The sequence below is a fragment of the Hermetia illucens genome, chromosome 1, assembly GCF_905115235.1.
Source record: "Hermetia illucens chromosome 1, iHerIll2.2.curated.20191125, whole genome shotgun sequence".
Classification (NCBI taxonomy): domain Eukaryota; kingdom Metazoa; phylum Arthropoda; class Insecta; order Diptera; family Stratiomyidae; genus Hermetia; species Hermetia illucens.
This window is the reverse complement of record NC_051849.1, coordinates 58186870-58205837: the sequence shown is the minus strand read 5'-3', so window position 1 is coordinate 58205837 and position 18968 is coordinate 58186870. Positions and strand designations below refer to the sequence as shown.

At 41.4% G+C, this 18968-nt stretch overlaps 1 protein-coding gene across 3 annotated transcripts; it reads right to left on the bottom strand.

Annotated features, from left to right (window-relative positions):
• Positions 1-3323: 3323 nt before the first annotated feature.
• Positions 3324-18137, bottom strand: LOC119661427 (polynucleotide 5'-hydroxyl-kinase NOL9). Of its 3 annotated transcripts, XM_038070772.1 has the most exons (5): positions 17937-18137; positions 11881-12145; positions 8436-11799; positions 3886-4022; positions 3324-3822 (listed from the first exon to the last, which is right to left on the bottom strand). In XM_038070772.1, exons 1-5 carry the CDS (start codon positions 17946-17948, stop codon positions 3554-3556), a joined length of 4047 nt encoding a protein of 1348 aa, XP_037926700.1. In that variant the 5' UTR covers positions 17949-18137; the 3' UTR covers positions 3324-3553. The 3 variants fall into 3 exon arrangements, with proteins under 3 accessions (XP_037926700.1, XP_037926698.1, XP_037926699.1); XM_038070770.1 differs by having other exon boundaries at positions 8436-12145; XM_038070771.1 differs by lacking the exon at positions 17937-18137 and adding an exon at positions 17746-17919 and having other exon boundaries at positions 8436-12145.
• Between the last annotated feature and the right edge of the window lie 831 nt (positions 18138-18968).

Below are 18968 nucleotides of genomic sequence, written 5' to 3'. Positions count from 1 at the left end.
AGGCGCACATCGGCACTATATAATTTTTGTTTCTTATGCCACCCTCTACCTTTACCTCAAATTTCTTGCCAATTGGCCTTGACTGAAAGAATTCGGAGGTGGCATCGAATTTTCAGCTTTATGATGGCTAGACTATAAGTTCGAAATTTGGTTGCTATATTGAATACTAAAATAAATACAATAATATTTCCTAGAAGTTTTTGGAAAAGGAATTATGCAAAAAAATGAAAAAAGAGGTTGAATTTATCATTAAGGACGAATTTCCGAATGAGAAAACTTTCATTAAACAATCTATCAACTTTTTTTGAATAATTTATGTTCACCAAAGAGTCAATATTTGCCAGCCAGGCCGCAGTCACTAGTGAAAACTTTTCCCATTTTCGTGTACATTTTGGGATCATATGTCGTTTGATCTAGCTAGTGACCTAGTACCACATAAATAAAAAATAAAACAAAAAAGTAAAGTATCCGAACATCTTGAAAATAGAAGTTGGTATTTGCCGCAACAATGGTCGATGGAAAGGCGTCTAATACATTGAATGGTGTCTCTATTTGCAAGAACTCCAAAATTAATTAATATTGAGATTCTCCTGGTAGTGAAGCGAAATCTAGTTTTTGTCTCTCTGCATTACACATATGGATTGGAAGTTCGACGCCTCAGGTATGTTAGGTTTTGTATACAGCAGATGTAAGAATACGATTCCATTTGCACTCAATTAGTATGTCTTAGCGTATGCGAATTTAATTTGTCAGAGCATTAAGTTTAATGGGATACTGGCATTCTATGCTATTGTTACCTTACTTGCTTTACATAGACTCGTATCACTGGATTGCGTAGCACTAGACAAAAAGCCGTTCTATAACTTTAATATAAGCGTTTATTTTACACTAAATATAACCGACGCGATCGGTTTTCTCCCTGGAACTAGCCTGACTCTGTGGGCAGACCTCCGCCCCTTTTATACCCCGCGGAACATTCCAGAAAGGCATGCAAACATTTTACTAGAAAGCTACTTTGCGCCTTTGATAAGATCTCCTTACTGGCATTAAATTCATCTGTTAACAATTATCCTTACTAAATAATATCATTACTAAACAATTATCTTTACTGGCTAATTGTTATTATTACGATTTACATAGACGTCACACATAATTTTTCCAAAGTGATTTTCAACACACTGCGAAGCGCTTAAACTTGTTCGTCCCGAACAAAAATCATCGCAATTTGCCTGGTGTTCCGAAATGTGCCCATTCCTCCAGGTACTCTAATTTCATTTTTGTCCCGCTTTGTCAACTTTGCCTAATTTAGTTAAAGTCATAACTAAATTCCGTATTTTCCCAATGAAATCCTTTTATATTTTATTGCGGCTTTCGTTTATCTCTCTTCCTGGGCTGTAAACTCTGGAACAATACTAGTTGGTTCCTGAAGGAGCCAACAGAACATTCTTAAAACCACTCTCACTTCAAAGGTTCAATTTCTCCTTACTGCACAATGATAACGGCTTTGCCTCACCTATAAAATCCCGTTCGAATGTTGTCCAAGCTCACATATTAGCAAGTCCCTTCGTCTTCGTATTTTTGGCCTTTTTGGAAACTCATGTTAATCACATAATCTTATGCAATCTGATCCTAAACATTTAGTCCAATAGAACTGCCGCCCGTCCTTCGCTATAATTCCGGTGTCATCCAAAAGCTCGTTGCTTACTACTTCATGATAAAAATAAATAATGTACCTTGTTCATGCTCGTAATGCAACAATCGATATTTGTACGGCTCCGCAAGCTTTATTTTCCGAAACGTTGAACACGTATCTCCCCACGTGCAGAAGATTCTCCTAACCTTAGTTATCTAAATTTTAACCATTAATTCACCTCAGTTTCGTCTTTGGTTTTGCTCCTCCAAACTTATTGTTTCCTTTACTTTTACCACTTTTCTAAAGTCAGCTCTTTCTCTGCCGTAGCACTCAAACGATAAACACCACCGTACTTTTCAATTTTGCCTATCTTCTTCTACCTATCTTTTCGTTTTCTTCATAGTAATTATAATCTTTTCCGTGTCTTCTTCTTTCTTCCTGCTGTTTCGTAGCTTCTCACATGGCCTCCTCCTGGCATTTTACACCTTCACCTATGACCTCCTCTCCATGGTCTACCGCTTCTCGACAGTTTCACTCCTGCTCTTTAGTCACCTCCTGGCTGATAACTTCTTGTGATGGTACTGGTACTCTCATGTAACTTGAAAACTTTCTCCTGCCATTTTCCAGCTTCTTGGACCATCTCTTCCATCGATTTTGAAATCTCATTGGCGTTCTCACGCTGTATCATTTCCTTCTGCATACTCACTTTTTGATACATCGGCTTTGTCAAATTTTTCGGTTGAATATGAGAATGAGCCTTCTCTTACTACCAATTTATACCATGAAAATAAATAAAAAGAATTAATTTTATTTTTGAAACGGGATATGTTAATTTTATTCGTAAATGCGTACTTCGGGTACAAGTTGTGCCCTTTCTCAATACCTGGTCAACTTGTGCGCGAAATACGTACTCACAAATAAAATTAACATATCCCGTTGTAAAAATAAAATTAACTCTTTTTAGTTATTTTGATTCTAGTGGAAAGTGTGGATAGAATCGACAAAATTGAAAACTGTTGTTCAGATTTGTATTTGTTTGCCTGAATCTGAGACTTTGTCTGAGAAACGTTTCGTAAAGTACTAATCGAAACCTTTCATTTGATGCAGGATTACAGTACCCTATAGGAGGCCATGTGGTCAGCATTGCGTTCGTCCGAGATTATTATCGATTTGATTCAGGTACTGATTGACAGCTGAGTCGATTGGTATGCGACTTCAAATTACGATACAAATCCCACTGCCACCAGTGAACCGTGATCTCCCGTAAGAGAGCCTTGTGCTCTAACCACACAGCTATCCGGTCATCACCACCATTCAAATAGTGCAGGATATTGGACAATACGCGAGTGTGGGGATATCGGAAGAAAGCGTGCAAAGTGTGCACGTTTAGCGATGGCATTGTTAGAATTCGTTCGTTGAGGTTGCAGTTCACACACTTAGCTAGTTCGCGTATTTCTTGAATTGACAAACCTGCTTATTTCTGATCTCTGAGCATCCTGTTCTCAAGTTTGGCTAGGATACCCCGAGGTGAATATATTTGATCCAGACTGGGATGATGAAACTTGTCGCTTTCTGGGGTGGAGAAGTGTATGAACAAATTGTCGTGTTACACTCTGTTCAATGGCGGAGTAGTCTACTCTTGTCTCCGGAGGAGTTTTTAAGAGTTAATTAGCAAATGAAAATCATTTGATTGAGTTTATAAATCTGTCATTTTATCATATTTCTATTTTTATAAATCTTAACATACAACAATTTTGGAATAATCAATTCGTTATGACTTTCCTTACAAATTCTTTATCGTTCGGTTTGTTCAATCACAGTTTCTTATTACAAGTTACACTCATTGCGGCAGTAAGCCTGTTAACATAAATTATAAGACGCTAAATTACATGAAACAAAATGAAAAAAGGAACCAGAAATTCATTCGTTCAACACAACATTTCGAGACCCTTGCAAATAATGTTGAGGGCGGTAGACTTTTTGCGGAACATGTTTTGTAGCGATGAGGTCATTGGTGTTATACGTGTAGGGAACAGGTCCTTTGACTTTGGGACCTTGATTGAGGAGAAATGATGCGGGCAATGGATTGTTGCATACCGCGATTGTATTGACCTTGACCAGTGTTTGTGGCGGAATCGAGGGTAGAAGATAAATCGCCTGTTGGTATTTATCCACACCGCGTACCAGACCTGTGGAGAGAAATGACATTTATTAGTTTTGCCGAAACTGTTAGAGGTACATCAGGTACTTACCAATTCCATAGCATTCAATTGCAGGTGTTGAATCATTGCAAAGATATACGATGTTGACGTTGATAACATCCATTAGTTCCTCCTTGGTCAATTTTTCTTGACCAAGGTAGATTATGTTCAAATCATCAGCAGATACGCTGTTAAATCATGAAGAATTTTAATTACCGGAGAAATTATATAGGAGAATTTGCAAATTGTATGAAATATCTTCAAAAATTTATTAATGGTAGATTTTGCTAGAAGTTCATTAAATCGGACTCAGCAACCAATAAGTGCTTAAGAAACAGAAGGACTAAAAGCTCAATATGTAGGCTAGTAGTGCGCAAAGTGTAAATGCTATCGATTGAGTCGACGTTAAAACGAAAAGCACATAATGGTTGGACTAGGGTTGATCCAAAAAAGGCTAAGAAGAAAATATAAATTCCTTCAAGGCGATCGGATCTCGAGCACAAGCAGTATGTTTATGCAGACATACTAAGAAGAAAGCAGGATCCGTAGCGCTTTAAAAGAGAATTCCTTGCTCAAGCTAAAAAAACGTAACGATAGCAAGGTGGCGGACGCAGCGAAGTAAAAATTTACACGGTGAAATGTTGCGGTGCGTTGTCAAAAGAATGAAATCTCCGCCAAATGCAAAGAATTTCACGCCATCAGTTAACGTACCTTGGATGACGACGAATGCTTGAGACGGCCGAAAATTTCAAACATTTACAATAACATCACTTGAATTTAGAAAAGGTGTTAGGCGACCGTTGAATTAATGTCGGATAGATAGTAGAGCTGCGGACATGCTCAATCAAGATTTAGGTTTGAGAAAACGGACCGCCCATTGGGCGTGGGTTTCCTTTTTCCTTTTTCAAATGTTTTTCTACCAAGACAAGAAATTGCGATGATGGGTGTCTATGAATTACAGTTTGAATTGTTTGATTTACTCTCCAGACCTGAATGAATAGAAACCTCCCAACTAAGCTCTCGTAGCTTCTGTTGAGCTACTATCCGTGTTGTTCCGATGGAATACATTTCCTTTTCTATTGGCTAAAACAAGCGCATCTGGGCGATTGCTTCCTTTAATTGTAGAAAAAACAGGTCCAAGTTAAGAGCTTCGCGATAGGGGAGCAGTTCTAGGAAATGCACCGCAAAACCTTCCTACCTCTCTCACCACGACTATTGTCGTTTAACATTGTGATCAGTTTCCATTTCCGAAATGGTTCTATTTTGTTCCGATTTGCAGATGGAAATTCGATAAAGTTGGTTGGCGTTAATTCGTGCGACACTCACAAGTCGTACCTCTTTTTGAATCCAGTCGTATTCAAATGGGTCGAAATGTTTTTTTGCAATATGACGGCCGAACTCGGCAATTTCCATAATTTTGTTCATAATTTCCACAATTGGCCTTCCAAAACGTAATGCATCTTTGAATCGAAATTATTGGAATTTGAAATGAACCAATAACAAAACTGCCATGCTCCCTGAAGAAGGTGCAACAGGACACAACATAAACCAATGGGAAGCTTGGTCTTTCGTATGCGAACTCTAAATACCTCAGCCACCTTCAGTTTCAAATAAGACCATTGCCCTGGTGGTCGTATTGGCCAGGGTGCGCTAGCAGATGGACATTATTTCCGGACTACTCGTGGGATCGAGACATGGACTTAACAAAAGAATACAAAAAACAGAAAATAGAACAAAAGATGGTTCTGCTAGGCGAATTAAGGAAGGAGACGGTAGTCGTCTAGGGCAGTACAGTCGGTGCCAGCTAGTACTCCTAACCCGAAACCGTCCATTCCTCAAACGCAAGGGCTGACAAAAATGTCGGTTATCGGAAACCGGCTAAGAAGTGGAGATTCACTAGAGCCCTGATTAAGAGTCAGTACCAGAAGGCCATACATATTCCGAGCAAAATTGCGAAGAATATTAATTAATTGCCGGTACTGTCGACGAGCGAGATGAAAAGCACCTCGTCAAATACCAGGCGATTGTGGAACAATATAGCAGCAAGGGCCTGGGGGTCGAGCAGAAGGCAAAGCCCACCGGTTTCAAACGCAATCGATATCAAGACGAGGTCGAACAGAAACACAAGTGGAGCAGAGTGTGCAAAGGCTTGGACGTCAGGCAACATCTGCAAACAAGTGAGCAGCGAACTAGTGTTGGAGGTGTGAGGCAGTCTTGAGGCCAGGCTGCCAGAGATGGTAAGCGAGCATATCCTGGACGATAAAAGCGAACACACAGGATTCATCCCCTGCTTCGATCCATCTCAGGTGGTCCATGGGTTCCACGTTATAGCATGAGAGGACCAATTCTCCAGGGTGCGTCGTTAAGATCAGCGACACATGTAAGGGCGTAAAGCTCAAAGTCATCCACTACGACGAGATCCCCATGAGACCGGTCGCTGCTTGGCGTAGCAAACAGTGGAAGATTTTTTTTTCAAAAACCGATATTTCGATGACTAGTTGAACAAGCTAGATAGACTGTATCAGTATCAATTTTTTGGAATCTTAACGATAATCCCTTTCTTCAACTGTCTGGGGACATCCTGGATTCCGGTACGAATGGAATTAGCTGATTTACAGAAATTGCAGGAGCGGCGATGAATAATTCAGGGAGGAGATTAATCACGCCCAGCAGATTTACTGCGTTTGAGAACATTGATGGCCCAGATGGTTTATCTTCTATTTGAAGAAGCAGCCCATATCCGCATGTTACGGTGACCAGCCATTTCATCCACAAAAGGCGGGAACTCAGTTAAGAATTGTGATGAAGTGTTCCTTCCACCTCTTCAGTTGCTCCTCATCGTGGATGGACCGCCCCTTACAGGACCATTGGAAAGTTTGAGATCACATGTAAGTTCTTTCGTGATGCGATATACAGTTCTGGAATCGTTATGCAACAACCAAACCCCCTCTCCCCCCTCGGAAACCAACACCATTATGTTGAATTTCCCCGGATTTCGCATGGCTTCGTTGCTCGACCGCATCACACTTCAAACCATTCCGTTCCAAGATACGCTCCCAAGATTCCGCAGTCAGCCAGACCTTGTGACGTCCTTTTGAGGCTCGATTGCTTTTCTGGTATTGGTCAGTTGAAATTAACTTGACCTTAAGGCAAGCTCTGTGCTGGAACAGTATGCCACCGATGACGAGGCAGTGGAAGCTGCAGAAATCCTCAATCACCAAAGAGACCACCTTGGTATCATTATCACATTGTCACCTTCAGGAAGCCACCCCTGAACTGCGCATAATTGCTAATAGAAGACATTCTTTTCCATTATATCTCCATTGGCTTTGATGCTTCTTAACCTGGACTGAAATCCGGTCAGAAATCAGCTCCTAGGTCAAGAGAGCGCGCCTTACGGGAGGTATTAGTAACAATCCGACATTGACATTGCTGCAAAAGGGAGAGAAATACTCTCCTCTCCCCCAATCTTAATTCGCTTAGGCCCAGAATGTCCAGCTTATATCGCTGGAATTCTCGGTTGAGTTGAAGAAGTAGCATTCTGGGGACGCTCGGTACCGTTGTCGACAGGCATGCGCACATTGCAGAGATCAATCATAAGCCGTTTTCGACACAGCCAAAGATCAGTCCCGATAGCAGTAAAGTTGCAAAATTTGCAGTTATTAACAAAACTTCCGTTCAGAGCGTTTGATTAAAGTTGTGTTGATATAAATAGAAAATCGAAAGACAGTTTCCTTTTACTTTAATAAAAAATATTTAATAAATGGCAAATATGCATATTTCGGGGGCTACTTGCCGCCTTCTTAAACCCAAGCCCTGAAGAAAGCGACAAGTAGTTGTCGAAATATGCAACTTGCCGATTGATAAATAATTTTTTAATAAAGTAAAAGGCAACTACTTTTGGATTTTCTATTTATATGAAATTTGCAGGCTGCTAACCTACAAATTTCTACCACTTTTAGTCGCCTTCTACGACAAGCAGAGAAAACTTTGAGTGTATTCTTAAACACAACTGACGTGGCACGAGTTTGGAGCATAAAATTCCCACGTCAGTGATCCTGACATTTTGCTGATGGATGCTTAGCGAGCTGCGACACTGAACCCCCACAAAACCGTCGTTTAAAAAGCCACGAACTGCCATTTTGTCTATGGCGCCGTCCAGTATCCGCAACCATAGAAGTCTAAGATGAACGATATTGCGTTGACAAAGGATGCCAGTTATAAAGAGTGATTTCATGTTGGTTCCATTAGAAAGAGCACCGTTCCGAGTTGCTTAAAATAATAAAGTCTCTGCAGGTTATTGTCAATGATAGTGAGCAAGAATCACTGTCTCTGAGCGATGTCGTTGGGATTGGTTCTCAAAAATTGTTTTCTTCAAGTGCTGATGTACACGTATACCGAGCTTTGGTTACCAAAAAGTCAGATTGAACTTCGTATTTTTTAAACATTACTCGCTTCTTATTACAACTGTTTTTCTCCCAAGTCTAAAAGTCACTGTTTACTTTTTGATCGAATTTAGATCTTCATTATTGACTTTGAATGTCGTTACCTATATTACGGAATTACCCCTGTGAATGTGTAATTGATTAAAATTTACTTACCGATACGGTCTCACATCAGTCAACCATTCTTCACGTTCCGAGAGCAAACTCCCTAACATGGAAACCACCATCGTTAATCGAACTTCCATGGCACTCATCTGCCAGTCACCAAATCTGTCTGCTTTCCTAATGGGCGCAACCGATTCGAAAATATATAGTTTGTAATTAGCAATATCCTTCGGCTCCTCATCTATATAGATGTTCCTTGGAATTGTTCGGACAGCATCTGCACTCATTGGGAACTCGAAATTATCAAATTGCTTTAACGAGTGAAGTTGCACAACATCAGTCGGCTGAAGGTGCTCAATGATGATCGACAGCAGTTCAGGGCCGAATCCTTTATTATATCCCATCGTGTTGATCACCCATGGGACATTTTTGAACCTATTTTCGTGATGACAGTATTTGAGGAGCTCTTTGACATTTGATAAGTACGTCTGCGGCGAGAGAACTACATTTATATCGCCGTGAAGGTAGCATTTATCCGGTACCAAACCGTAATAATGACCTGGCCCTAGGATGGGCTTCTCGACAAGTGTAACACTTATTGTCTGTGGGACGAAAACTTCTGGCTGGCCAATATCTAGATCTATTAATACAAACTGTTTAAATTGATGGAAATTATTGTTGATGGTGTATCGGAGGAATGTTGATTTGCCGACTCCTTTTCCGCCAATGATGAGCAACTTAGATGTATTTTTCAAAGAAACCGAGTTCCATTGTGGAGAAATATATATGTTGTTAAATGTACGTGGTAGGTGGAAACGACATTGTAAAATAAACTCGCTTTGGTAGAATGGACTGTTTTTACTGACATTCGTTCCGGGGAAGATGTCTTCCTTCATGTATTTTTTAACCATGTGCACTCGTTTTGAATGACTATTGCGATCTAAGAGAACAATAGCGTCAGTGCGAGAATCGTATTCTTGCAAAATTTCGTGCAAATCAGTTTGCAGAAAGTCTGCCTTGAAGGCCGTGATTTGCTTCTCTAGTTCCAGTTTGGTTTCATTCGTGACTGTGCTCGGGAGTGGCGTTAAAGATTGCAAGTTATTTCCACGAGGAGAGAATACTTCCAATGTTTCTCCAACTTTTGCTTTATATCCCAAAATATCGATGTTACCTGCGACTAGTTTAACCTTTAGTGTTCCATGGAAGGATATTGGTGACTTAAGAAGCAGTAAGACCTGATAGGAATTCAGAGAGTTATAAAACCTGGATTGAGAGGGTTCAACTTCGGTCATTTCTATTTCGTCAAACTGGGCGAATGGATCAATTGATGGGCTCGGTTTATTTTTCCTCCTCGAATCGTTTTGATTTGCGGGCGACGACAACATATTTGAAGAGGATATGGATGTGCGAGTATCATTAGTTTTCCTTCGAGAATTTTCCGAATGTCGATCGAACTTTTTATTTGATACTGATATTACCTTGTAATTGGATGTGTCGCAATCGGTTTGCATGAACAAATCAAGAGGATTGTTATGGAGGTCAGTTGATCCCGTTTCTGTTTCAAAGTTAAATATTGTCTCTAGGAAGTTGTTATCAAAGAAAGAACTGCCTTGGCTAATGTTGAGATTAGCATAATCAGTTTCGATTATTTCTGGTTCCACCGCCGGAGGATCTCCACTCAGCACGGATGAATCACTGCAGTCATCATCAACTGATGAATACTCCATCATGTAGTCCTGATGTTCTGCCAATTCATTTGAAAAATCAATGGGCACCAATTGTGGGCAGCTATCGTTGCTATCACTCTCTTCCTGAATATTTCGATCCCCAGAAACAATGTTATGATTTATGCTTTTATGTTCTGGAGAGATATTATTTACGTCTTTCTGGTTTGGAGTGCTCTCAATGTTATCATTGGGAAGTTCAAATATCTGTGGCGAGCTGTCATCACTATCGAATCCAACATCATCGGTGGCATCATAAATGTTTGCTTCGCCGCGGCGAATGAGAATATCCTCTTCGACTCCTTCAGGTAACTGATAGTCTCCATCGACTGAATTCTCGTCTGAGGCATACTCGTAGTTTGAACTGCTTTCGGTTTCGCTTTCTTCTTCATCCGAATATTCATCATCTTCGCTGTCAAATTCTTCGGAAGTTTCCTCGTCACTATCATATTCAAAATCACTTTCCTCGTCTTCATTCTCTTCTTCGTCGTACGTGTAATCCGAAGAAGATGTTGAAATGTCCTCACCTCGAATATCGACAATGTAATTATACTCACTGCTCCTATCGGAGTCAGATTCATTGCCATTGTTGTTTTCATATGGCACCAGGGACATTTGATGATGTTTGTTCTGTCCCAATGAATTGGTATGTAAATCGTTATCATCCGATTTCAGCTTTTTCTTCTTATCGGGTTTTGAATCTTTGCTTGAGACAAATTCAGCCTTTTTACCTTTTCTTGGTTTTGTTTGCTTATCCACATCAGTCTTCGTTGTCGATTGCATTTCTGTTGGATTTGTTTTAAGTCTATTTTTTTGTCCGTTCAATTTACGCGGTATGTCATCGTTTACATCAGCCTTATCGACTTTATTTGAAAGCGTTGGCACCGTTCGTTTATTTCGTTTGTCATTCGCTTTTATGGAATTTTTATTAGCTCGGTCAGATCCCATATCGTCGTTTAGCTTATTCTCAATTATTTGCAATGGAGCTTTCAGCTCTTCACAGACCCAGCTGTGCTCGTTGCGCTGAATGTTAGTATTTATTGGAGAATTTAAATTCTCGCATTGCCAATCAAATTTACATTTTTTTGAGTGTCCCTTTCCCCCATCTGAATCTGATAGTGTGTCCCATGACCCGCTGGATTGACGTCGCTTTCTTTGATTGTCTCGTTTGCCTCTACCGTTCATTTTCCCACAACTTCTACCATTACAACAGCCTCCGTCATCGCTGTCATCAAACGAGTCACTATCATCAAATGAACTACTTTCACTGTATTCCTCACTACTGTCTTCGTCGTCATCAGAATCGTCAGTTTCAGTGGAATAGCCACACCCACAATCACAGCTGCTACTACTGCAATCAAAGCTACATTCCCCCCCGTTAGGATTGCAGCACGATATTCTTTTATTCGTTGCCACTTTTTTCGTAGTTACCGCTGTAGACCTCCCACCAGCAGCGGTTTTCTTGACAGTTGATTTACAATTTGCTTTTTGGATTGTTGAGGTTGCTTTGACTTTCTTTACGAGAGAGCAAGCTCCCCCTGCACATGATGTAGTTGATAATTTTTTAGCCGTACCAGAGGAAGCTGCCCCTGTTTTAGTTGTTTTCGTATTGCTCTGGCTTACTTTCTTCGGTTGAACGGAACTGGCTTTTTTAGGTCCCTTAGCGGTGGTCGCGTTCGCTTCTTTTTTGGCTGCATTCAGTATAAATTTTTGTACATCACTCGTTAACAACAAATCTTGAATATTTTTGCTTTCGCTTGGATCTGAATTACCTGTTGATGTTTTTGATGTGCTCGTTGTGACATTTGCTTTCTCAAGTATATTTTTCAATCGTTTTTTAAGAGCATCATCATTCTTACGAGTGGGTGTTGTTGAAGATGAAACTACGCTTGACTTTGAACCAGTTGATAGCCTTTGCGTAGGCTTATTGGTGGTTGTTGGCTTTTTCGCTGCACTAGGTTTTGTTGTCTTTTTCGGAGCAGCTTTTGCAGTTCCTCCGCAACAGCCACCCGTTTTTGGTACCACCATAATTTCAGTCTGAAAGAAAGTTCGGAATCATTTCTAAGTCTATTTCAAATATCGTCTAAAAAGCAATTTATTTTTATAAAATTTATGGACCAATGTTCCTAACAATAGAGTGCGGACACCTTGTATTGACGAAGGATATTTACTAAATCAATATCACACCCCGCTTAAGAATTTACTCAAAGTTTTCCTTGTTTGGCATAAAAGACGACTAAAATGCAGGGCTAGCTACCTGCAAATTCCGAAACTTTTCTGCTACTAAAACGTTAACAAAACTTCGGGTAAGGACTGACCTTTGGCTATCGAAAACGGATGTTTTCGGGAATGTGCGCACATTCTTCGACGAAGGTATCGGGGGTCCCCAGAATGCTCACTTTTTCCAATTCCAGCGAGAATTCCAACGATATAAACCAGACATTCTGCGCCTAAGTGAAGTGAGATGGGGGGACTCCCTTTTGCGGGAATGTGATTTGGTACTCTGGAATCATGGAGTAGCAGAAGGACTTTCTTGACTTGAGGGCCAGTTAAGTTAAAATCATTTTGTATATTTAGGAAGCGTAATTTCCACCGACGGTAGAGCGCTAGATCTGCCTTCGCTGTTTTGTCCATCTGGAATCTGTTCAGATACCTACAGACGTATTGGTCAGAAAGAGTAGCAGTGGATAGGCTACACATTGCAGTAGAATCTACTATTCCAAGATGGCCGACGAGTGGGTCGCCTCAGAAAGACATAGCTCAGAACAGTGGATGAATGCAAGCTTCTCGGGAGTTGAAACACATTTCAGCAAAACGCCAGCGATGGCGCGTTGGCGTGGTTGATGTGCTATAGCTCCAATCAGGGGTAACCGACTGACTACGGAGCATTAACTGTCCCATACATGAAAGGTGGATTATAGGCCGTGCAGGTACATGTCGCTGAGTACCACCTATAGGATATTTCCGTTATCTTGCTACGCCGCATAGCCTCCTACGCCCAGAACATCATCGACCTACACCAAAGAGGCTTCACAGGCAAAGGTAAATCAGCAACAGATCACATTTCCTCTCTGTCGCAAGCGATGGAAAAACTGTTAGAATGGGGCCATCACTTTTACCGACTTCAAGGGCGCTTATGATAGCATAGCCAGGGTAAAATTGATAAGACTGTGCTATAGGTCGTTTTGAGTAAAACTATTAGAAGGAAAAGTTTCCAGTTTAACTATAGATTTATTGGGTTTTTTATAAGAATTGCAGGCACGTGTGTCGGAAACAACACGTGTCCTTCTTCAGTGCTGGTTTTATACAAAACCAACAACAAATTTTTTCCTTTTAATAGTTTTACTGCTAAGCCCATAAGGCTTTGAAAAGATAATCGAAAGGCTACGTACTCTGCGCTTGTGGGGCAAATTTAGAAATATAAGCCTTATTGACGTTCACGCCCCTACAGAGGAGACTGCAGAGAAGGAGAAGGATACCTGCCCCAGGTATGACATCAAAATCATATTTGCAGGTTTTAACAGTATAATAGGGACGGAGCGCTTATTCACATTTTCCTTTACTTTAAAGAGGTTGCGGGGGCTATTAAGGCTTTGTTCTGTAGGCCCCCAACACGGCATAGTTACACAGGAAGTATGCACCTAAAATTAGAGTGCTAATGTCCGCTAAAACGAATTGCCACGAAAACTTCGGCGCAGTCTGAGACTCACGTCCACCTGCCTGTAGCCGTAAATGCGAATGGAAGAAGAGTTCGCGGTAGCCAGTAACAAGTTTTGCGATATCACCGTCTTTGGAAGGAATGCGGGGAGAACCGATACCTCAGCGCGCGTGTCGACCAGAAAGCAACGCCTGCTCAGAGGTCGAATATTGTAAGGCGATGTGGTATTTGGCTGTCGCCAGCAAGTTTAGTTTTTTGTTGCATTGAAATTGGATCGGGTGGTACATTTCGTCGCTTGAGCTCCGAATTTACAGTGGTACCAGCAAATCATCAAGACCGATCAGGGTCCCGGCGTGCGATTACCCGAACGCCATTTTCGGAAAACAGACCTCGAACGTGATTGCGATCGAGATCTGCTTCCCGAACGCAAAGTACCTACAGTCGTCGTAAGATTGGTCACGGCGGCCGCAAGTGTCGTCACCATTGCTTACAGGTGTTGCAGTTGACGTTTGTCTCTAGAAACTTGCGCGACCACGGGGCGTGCGAATGCCTCGTGGACTTTATCGGCCGTGGCGGTTAACACCTCCGCGCAGGCTAGGATGGCGTGGTTGCTTTTCGGGAGCCGCTGCAACCATAAGGACTTCAATAGCTCTGAGTGGAATTTCGCGGTCGCTTGAGACTCCGCTTCATGCACACACTTCACTCCGCAGATAAAACTCCAAGCGTGCGAGGAGAGGCATTCCACTAGCGTGCGAGCAGGGATTTCACAGTACATTTGGCCTTGTCACTACACAGTGCAAATATTGACAGCCACTGGCTCGTATTCCTCAAGTAGATACAGACCACCCAGTGCTGAGCTAACGGACACAGAAAACTCCACACTTCTCACGCAGATCAACCCAGAAATCTCGCCGCCACAGGGGCCGATACTCTCGCAACAATTTGGAATTGGCCTACGTTTCCCAAGTTTCGTTCACCAAATTCAACAAGTCTTGGACGCGGCATTCACTCAGCACAGTCGTTGTAATGGAAGCCTCTACTCCGGTACATAATGCAAAGCGGACAACGGCTGTCTGGAATTTACCGTTAGTCAAAAAAAACTTGTTTGAGAGGAGCAACTTCAAGAGGTCTATTTGCGCCAGTGATTCTAATAAGAAGGGAGGAAGTTCGCGTGACGGGCTCGTGCCACGTCGCTAGCCGTGTCGGCGGTAGTACGCGCCGCCAACCGTGTCATTGGCAGTACAGTGCGTCGGCGGAGGCGAATTCACCACCGGCAATACAGTCGTGGTTCATGACTTCGATGTGCCGCCACAAACTTATGTTCAGTGCCCGACGATTGGCAACGAGGCATTATCTCTCCCATACATAAATAGGACATATCACGCAGTGCAGCAACTATAAAGGTATCGCGTTCCTGAGCACCATCTATAAGATATTCTCCGCTATCTTGCTAGGTCGCTTAAGTACTGAGGAAGAGAGTAAGTAGCTCTCGAAATAGGTATTTACTAGCTATTAAAATATATTGCAGTAGGAGAAAGCTACCTAGTTTTATTTTTATTTAGAAGAACTACAAGCATCGGAACGATAACTATTTTTATGGTTATTAGTTGTACCATCTTTTCATCGATTTCATTGGCGTCTGTGATAGCGTAGCCAGGGAAACACTGTACACGGCCATGAGGGAATTTCGTTTCCCGACGAAATTGGTAAGACTGACTAAGCTGACCCTGACCAAAGTGCGAGGCCAGATGAAAGCAACAGGATCATTTTCGAGACCATTCGACATCAACGGTTTAAGATAAGGAACACACAAGACGAAATATATAGTGTCAACGTCATCACCAAAGAGAACAGAAGAGATAGGAGACTACAACTTTGAAACCGTTCATAATTTCTTATATCTAGGATCGAAAACCACAACCGATAATTTTTGACCACATATATGAGGATGGACGATTCGATGAAATCTATGAACGATATCATGATCGTCAGTTTGTGGGTAAATTCCGTATGGATGAGGATGATCCAGCCCGAAAAGTCTATAAAGGCAATATCTACGGTAGAAAAAGAAGACGAGGCAGACCCTGACTGGGATGGAGTGATGGCGTAGACCAGGACGTCAGATAGCAGCTTTAAGAAGTATCGAACTGGTGGACCACGGCGCAAAACGGGGACGTTTGGAGTTCCTTATTAAGGCAGATCTAGACCGGATATCGGTTATTGCGCTATTAATATGAAGGGAGCACTTACAAATAAACACAAAATTAATTATTAAGATGCTTGTTATTGTCGAATGGCACGGGATAAGAGGGTAAGAAATCTTGACCCACAATTTTCGCAAGAATATGATGCGTAGTGGTGAAATGCATTGGTAGATTCTTTGATCTTTGGTGGCGCGGTAAACAAAATCTCCGATTCGCTTGTAAAAACTAAGGAAAACCGCGAGCAGATTCTTAGCCAAGTGCTAAGTGCTGGGGGAGGAGTTTGTAAGGAGTATAAGAAGCGATAAATACTGAAATACAGTAGAAATAACCCAGTCTCCAACACATTAACAAACTGGAAATATTCTTAGGTTCTGATCGACGAAGACTGCAAAATGCTGGAATAAGGGGGCGCGCGCAAAAGTTAAGAAAACCTTGCTAACAGGGAGGCACCACAAATTGCGATTGCGGTACGCAAAAAAATGTAAAATCTGGACTGAAAACGACTATATGGGTAGATAGGACCAAAATAAAGCGTTTTGGATCGGATGGCCGCTAATGCTTGTAGAGGAACCATATCATGTTAGGTCCACACTAAAGTATGAATGAGGATCAATTATGATATGGGAGGGTAGGACAAGAAAGGCGTTGTGAAATTGGAGAGGACGGATGGGAGAATGACAGCGGACTCTAACATTCGGGTCATTGTTTAACACCATGGAAGATGCAAGGGTTGATGCTTCAGACATTTTTTTTCCGGAGGACAATGATCCGCAACGTGCAGCAAAAGCGACCGCCAAATGGCTAATCGTTAGGCTGACCTCCCCAAAATCCAAACTCAACCCCAGCGCATTTGTGAACTGTTTTGAAACGGTCTGTCACACTTTGTGAAAACCCAGTTTGTAGTATGACTATAAGATTATGAGAATCCAGGTCAGATGTCCGAGGTTTGTATACAATATATTAGCCTTAATGTTTCTTCATAGTCCTGTAAAGGCCCAAAATTGAACACGTTGGAATATTGCATATCTATTCGTTTTTTTCCTTGTACTAAAGCAATTTATTTAAAATATTTTATTGGTTTTTTCGCTGGGATATAACCATTGGAGAGTTGATGTAATCCGGAGAACGCCTCTCACTAGGCTCAGCATAGCAGGTTTCCTTTGCATTAATTTTTGCTTTTGGATAATCAAATTCCTTCTAATGAGAGACCCTCGTTCGAATTTAGTCCTAAAGTTGAGAAAACAATAGACGATACTCATATGATAGATGTGCGGACGCAGGAGTTACACAAGCAATGAGCGAGCGTTCTTAATGTTCTAGTTTTTTCCCAGATGTCAAGCACCTCCCATCCAATCTGCAAGCCTCCACGCAATATGGTTGTACCATCAATTTCCTTAGCTGGGACGTTCGTGGAAACGAATTTTCTTGAGCAATCAAAACTTGAACCCCTTTCCTTCGGGGCTAGTAGGGGAGTGAGAATGTTCAGTTTAGCAACGGTTAAAAGTTTACAGTATTTTTTTGATAAATTTTGAATCAAGGCTTGACATTCTAACTTTTTTGTTTACCAAGGTTCAACGACCCTGCAGGGTTTCCCAATAAGAAATCGTAGCACGTTTGGTCTTAAGCCGCAAATGTAGACTATTCAATGCAAAGTCGCGTCCACCGGAAATGAAGAAATGACGACTGCAGACACTTTTGAAATTTTACCCTTAACCAAACGCGAAATTCATATGAAACAGCTGCAGGTGATCCTGTACTTACGATTTGAAACTCACTTTTTGTCCTTGCCTAATACTTTCAAGGATTTCTCCTAGTCATTCGTAAAATATTCCCAAACACTTAACTTCACTCTTCACTTTCACAAAACTATTTGCAGGCAATTCGCAATATTGCCAAGAGTGTCCTGTTATAGCCGCCTAAGTACTAAAACTGCAAAATTAAGCAGGGCTGGAATGTGGTTTCTCACCGAAGTTTCCATGTGCGGCGCCAATTTCACCGATCCTCCGTCTGGGCCCGGTGGAATAAAATGTCGTAACTTCTTGATTGCTGAGTTCACAACTCAAGTCTGGTCTCCTTGAAAATGCTTCTTCACTCTGTCAAAACTTTTCTACTTTCGGTCCAAAATATACACTCAACGCATTTCGAGCGCACGTGGGACTTGTCGGCATTTCATATCAGCAGACAAATGACAGTAGTAGGAAAACAAAACATTGACAGAAGGTTAGTGGTGCCATATTCTAAACATATATATTTGTGGGATGGTACTGACAGATACTGGGACGCTAAGGGTTGCTTCAAAGGATTTGAAATAAAATGCAAGATCATTTATGGAAACAATACTGAACTTTTTAGAAAACGATTTCCTTGCCATACCACTCATATATTTTACTATGTATATAATCGAAGTAAATCATCAAGCGGTCGAAAGTAAACCTCACGATGTTATCTACATAGCGTTTTGGAAACAAGTCCACTTAAAGGACAAAGGTTTGAGGCAACGTACTTTGTAGTATCCTCAGTAGAAAAAAAATAAAATGCTGAGATCAGTCCTTCGGAATAGGCGCATTCATATTCACACTTCACAAGAAGCTTGATGATATGCTACAAAAGCTGCGACATAGATCGCCAACGCGGTAAAAATAGCTATAAACTTCTCTATTTTGGTAGTCTACACACTGCATATGGTGTTGGTATTGCCATCTCTGGCTGATGAAGCTCACTATTATATCATTCCATTTTTTCACCACAAAAAGATCGACCCAATGCCGAGAAAGATGCCTTTTGGTAACTACTTGACACAAAGACCTATAACGTGCCTGCCGATGACTGTACCGTTATTGCGCAAAAGCTGTTTCCCATCCTTTGATTGCCGTTTTGCGAATCATAATAGTAATAATATTAGTCGTTGGTACAACAATCAAATTGGATCAGGGCCTTGAAGTGTGTGTACAGTACACAATAGGAGGCAATGTGGTTAGTATTGTGCCACCAGATTGTT

Excerpts from the sequence above, each read along its gene's own strand:
- LOC119661427 (XM_038070770.1), bottom strand. Across the intron at positions 4,023-8,435 it reads ACTGATGTGAGACCGTATCG|CGTATCTGCTGATGATTTGA; the intron begins GTAAGTAAATTT and ends ATGATTTAACAG. Across the intron at positions 3,823-3,885 it reads AATTGAATGCTATGGAATTG|GTCTGGTACGCGGTGTGGAT; the intron begins GTAAGTACCTGA and ends TTCTCTCCACAG.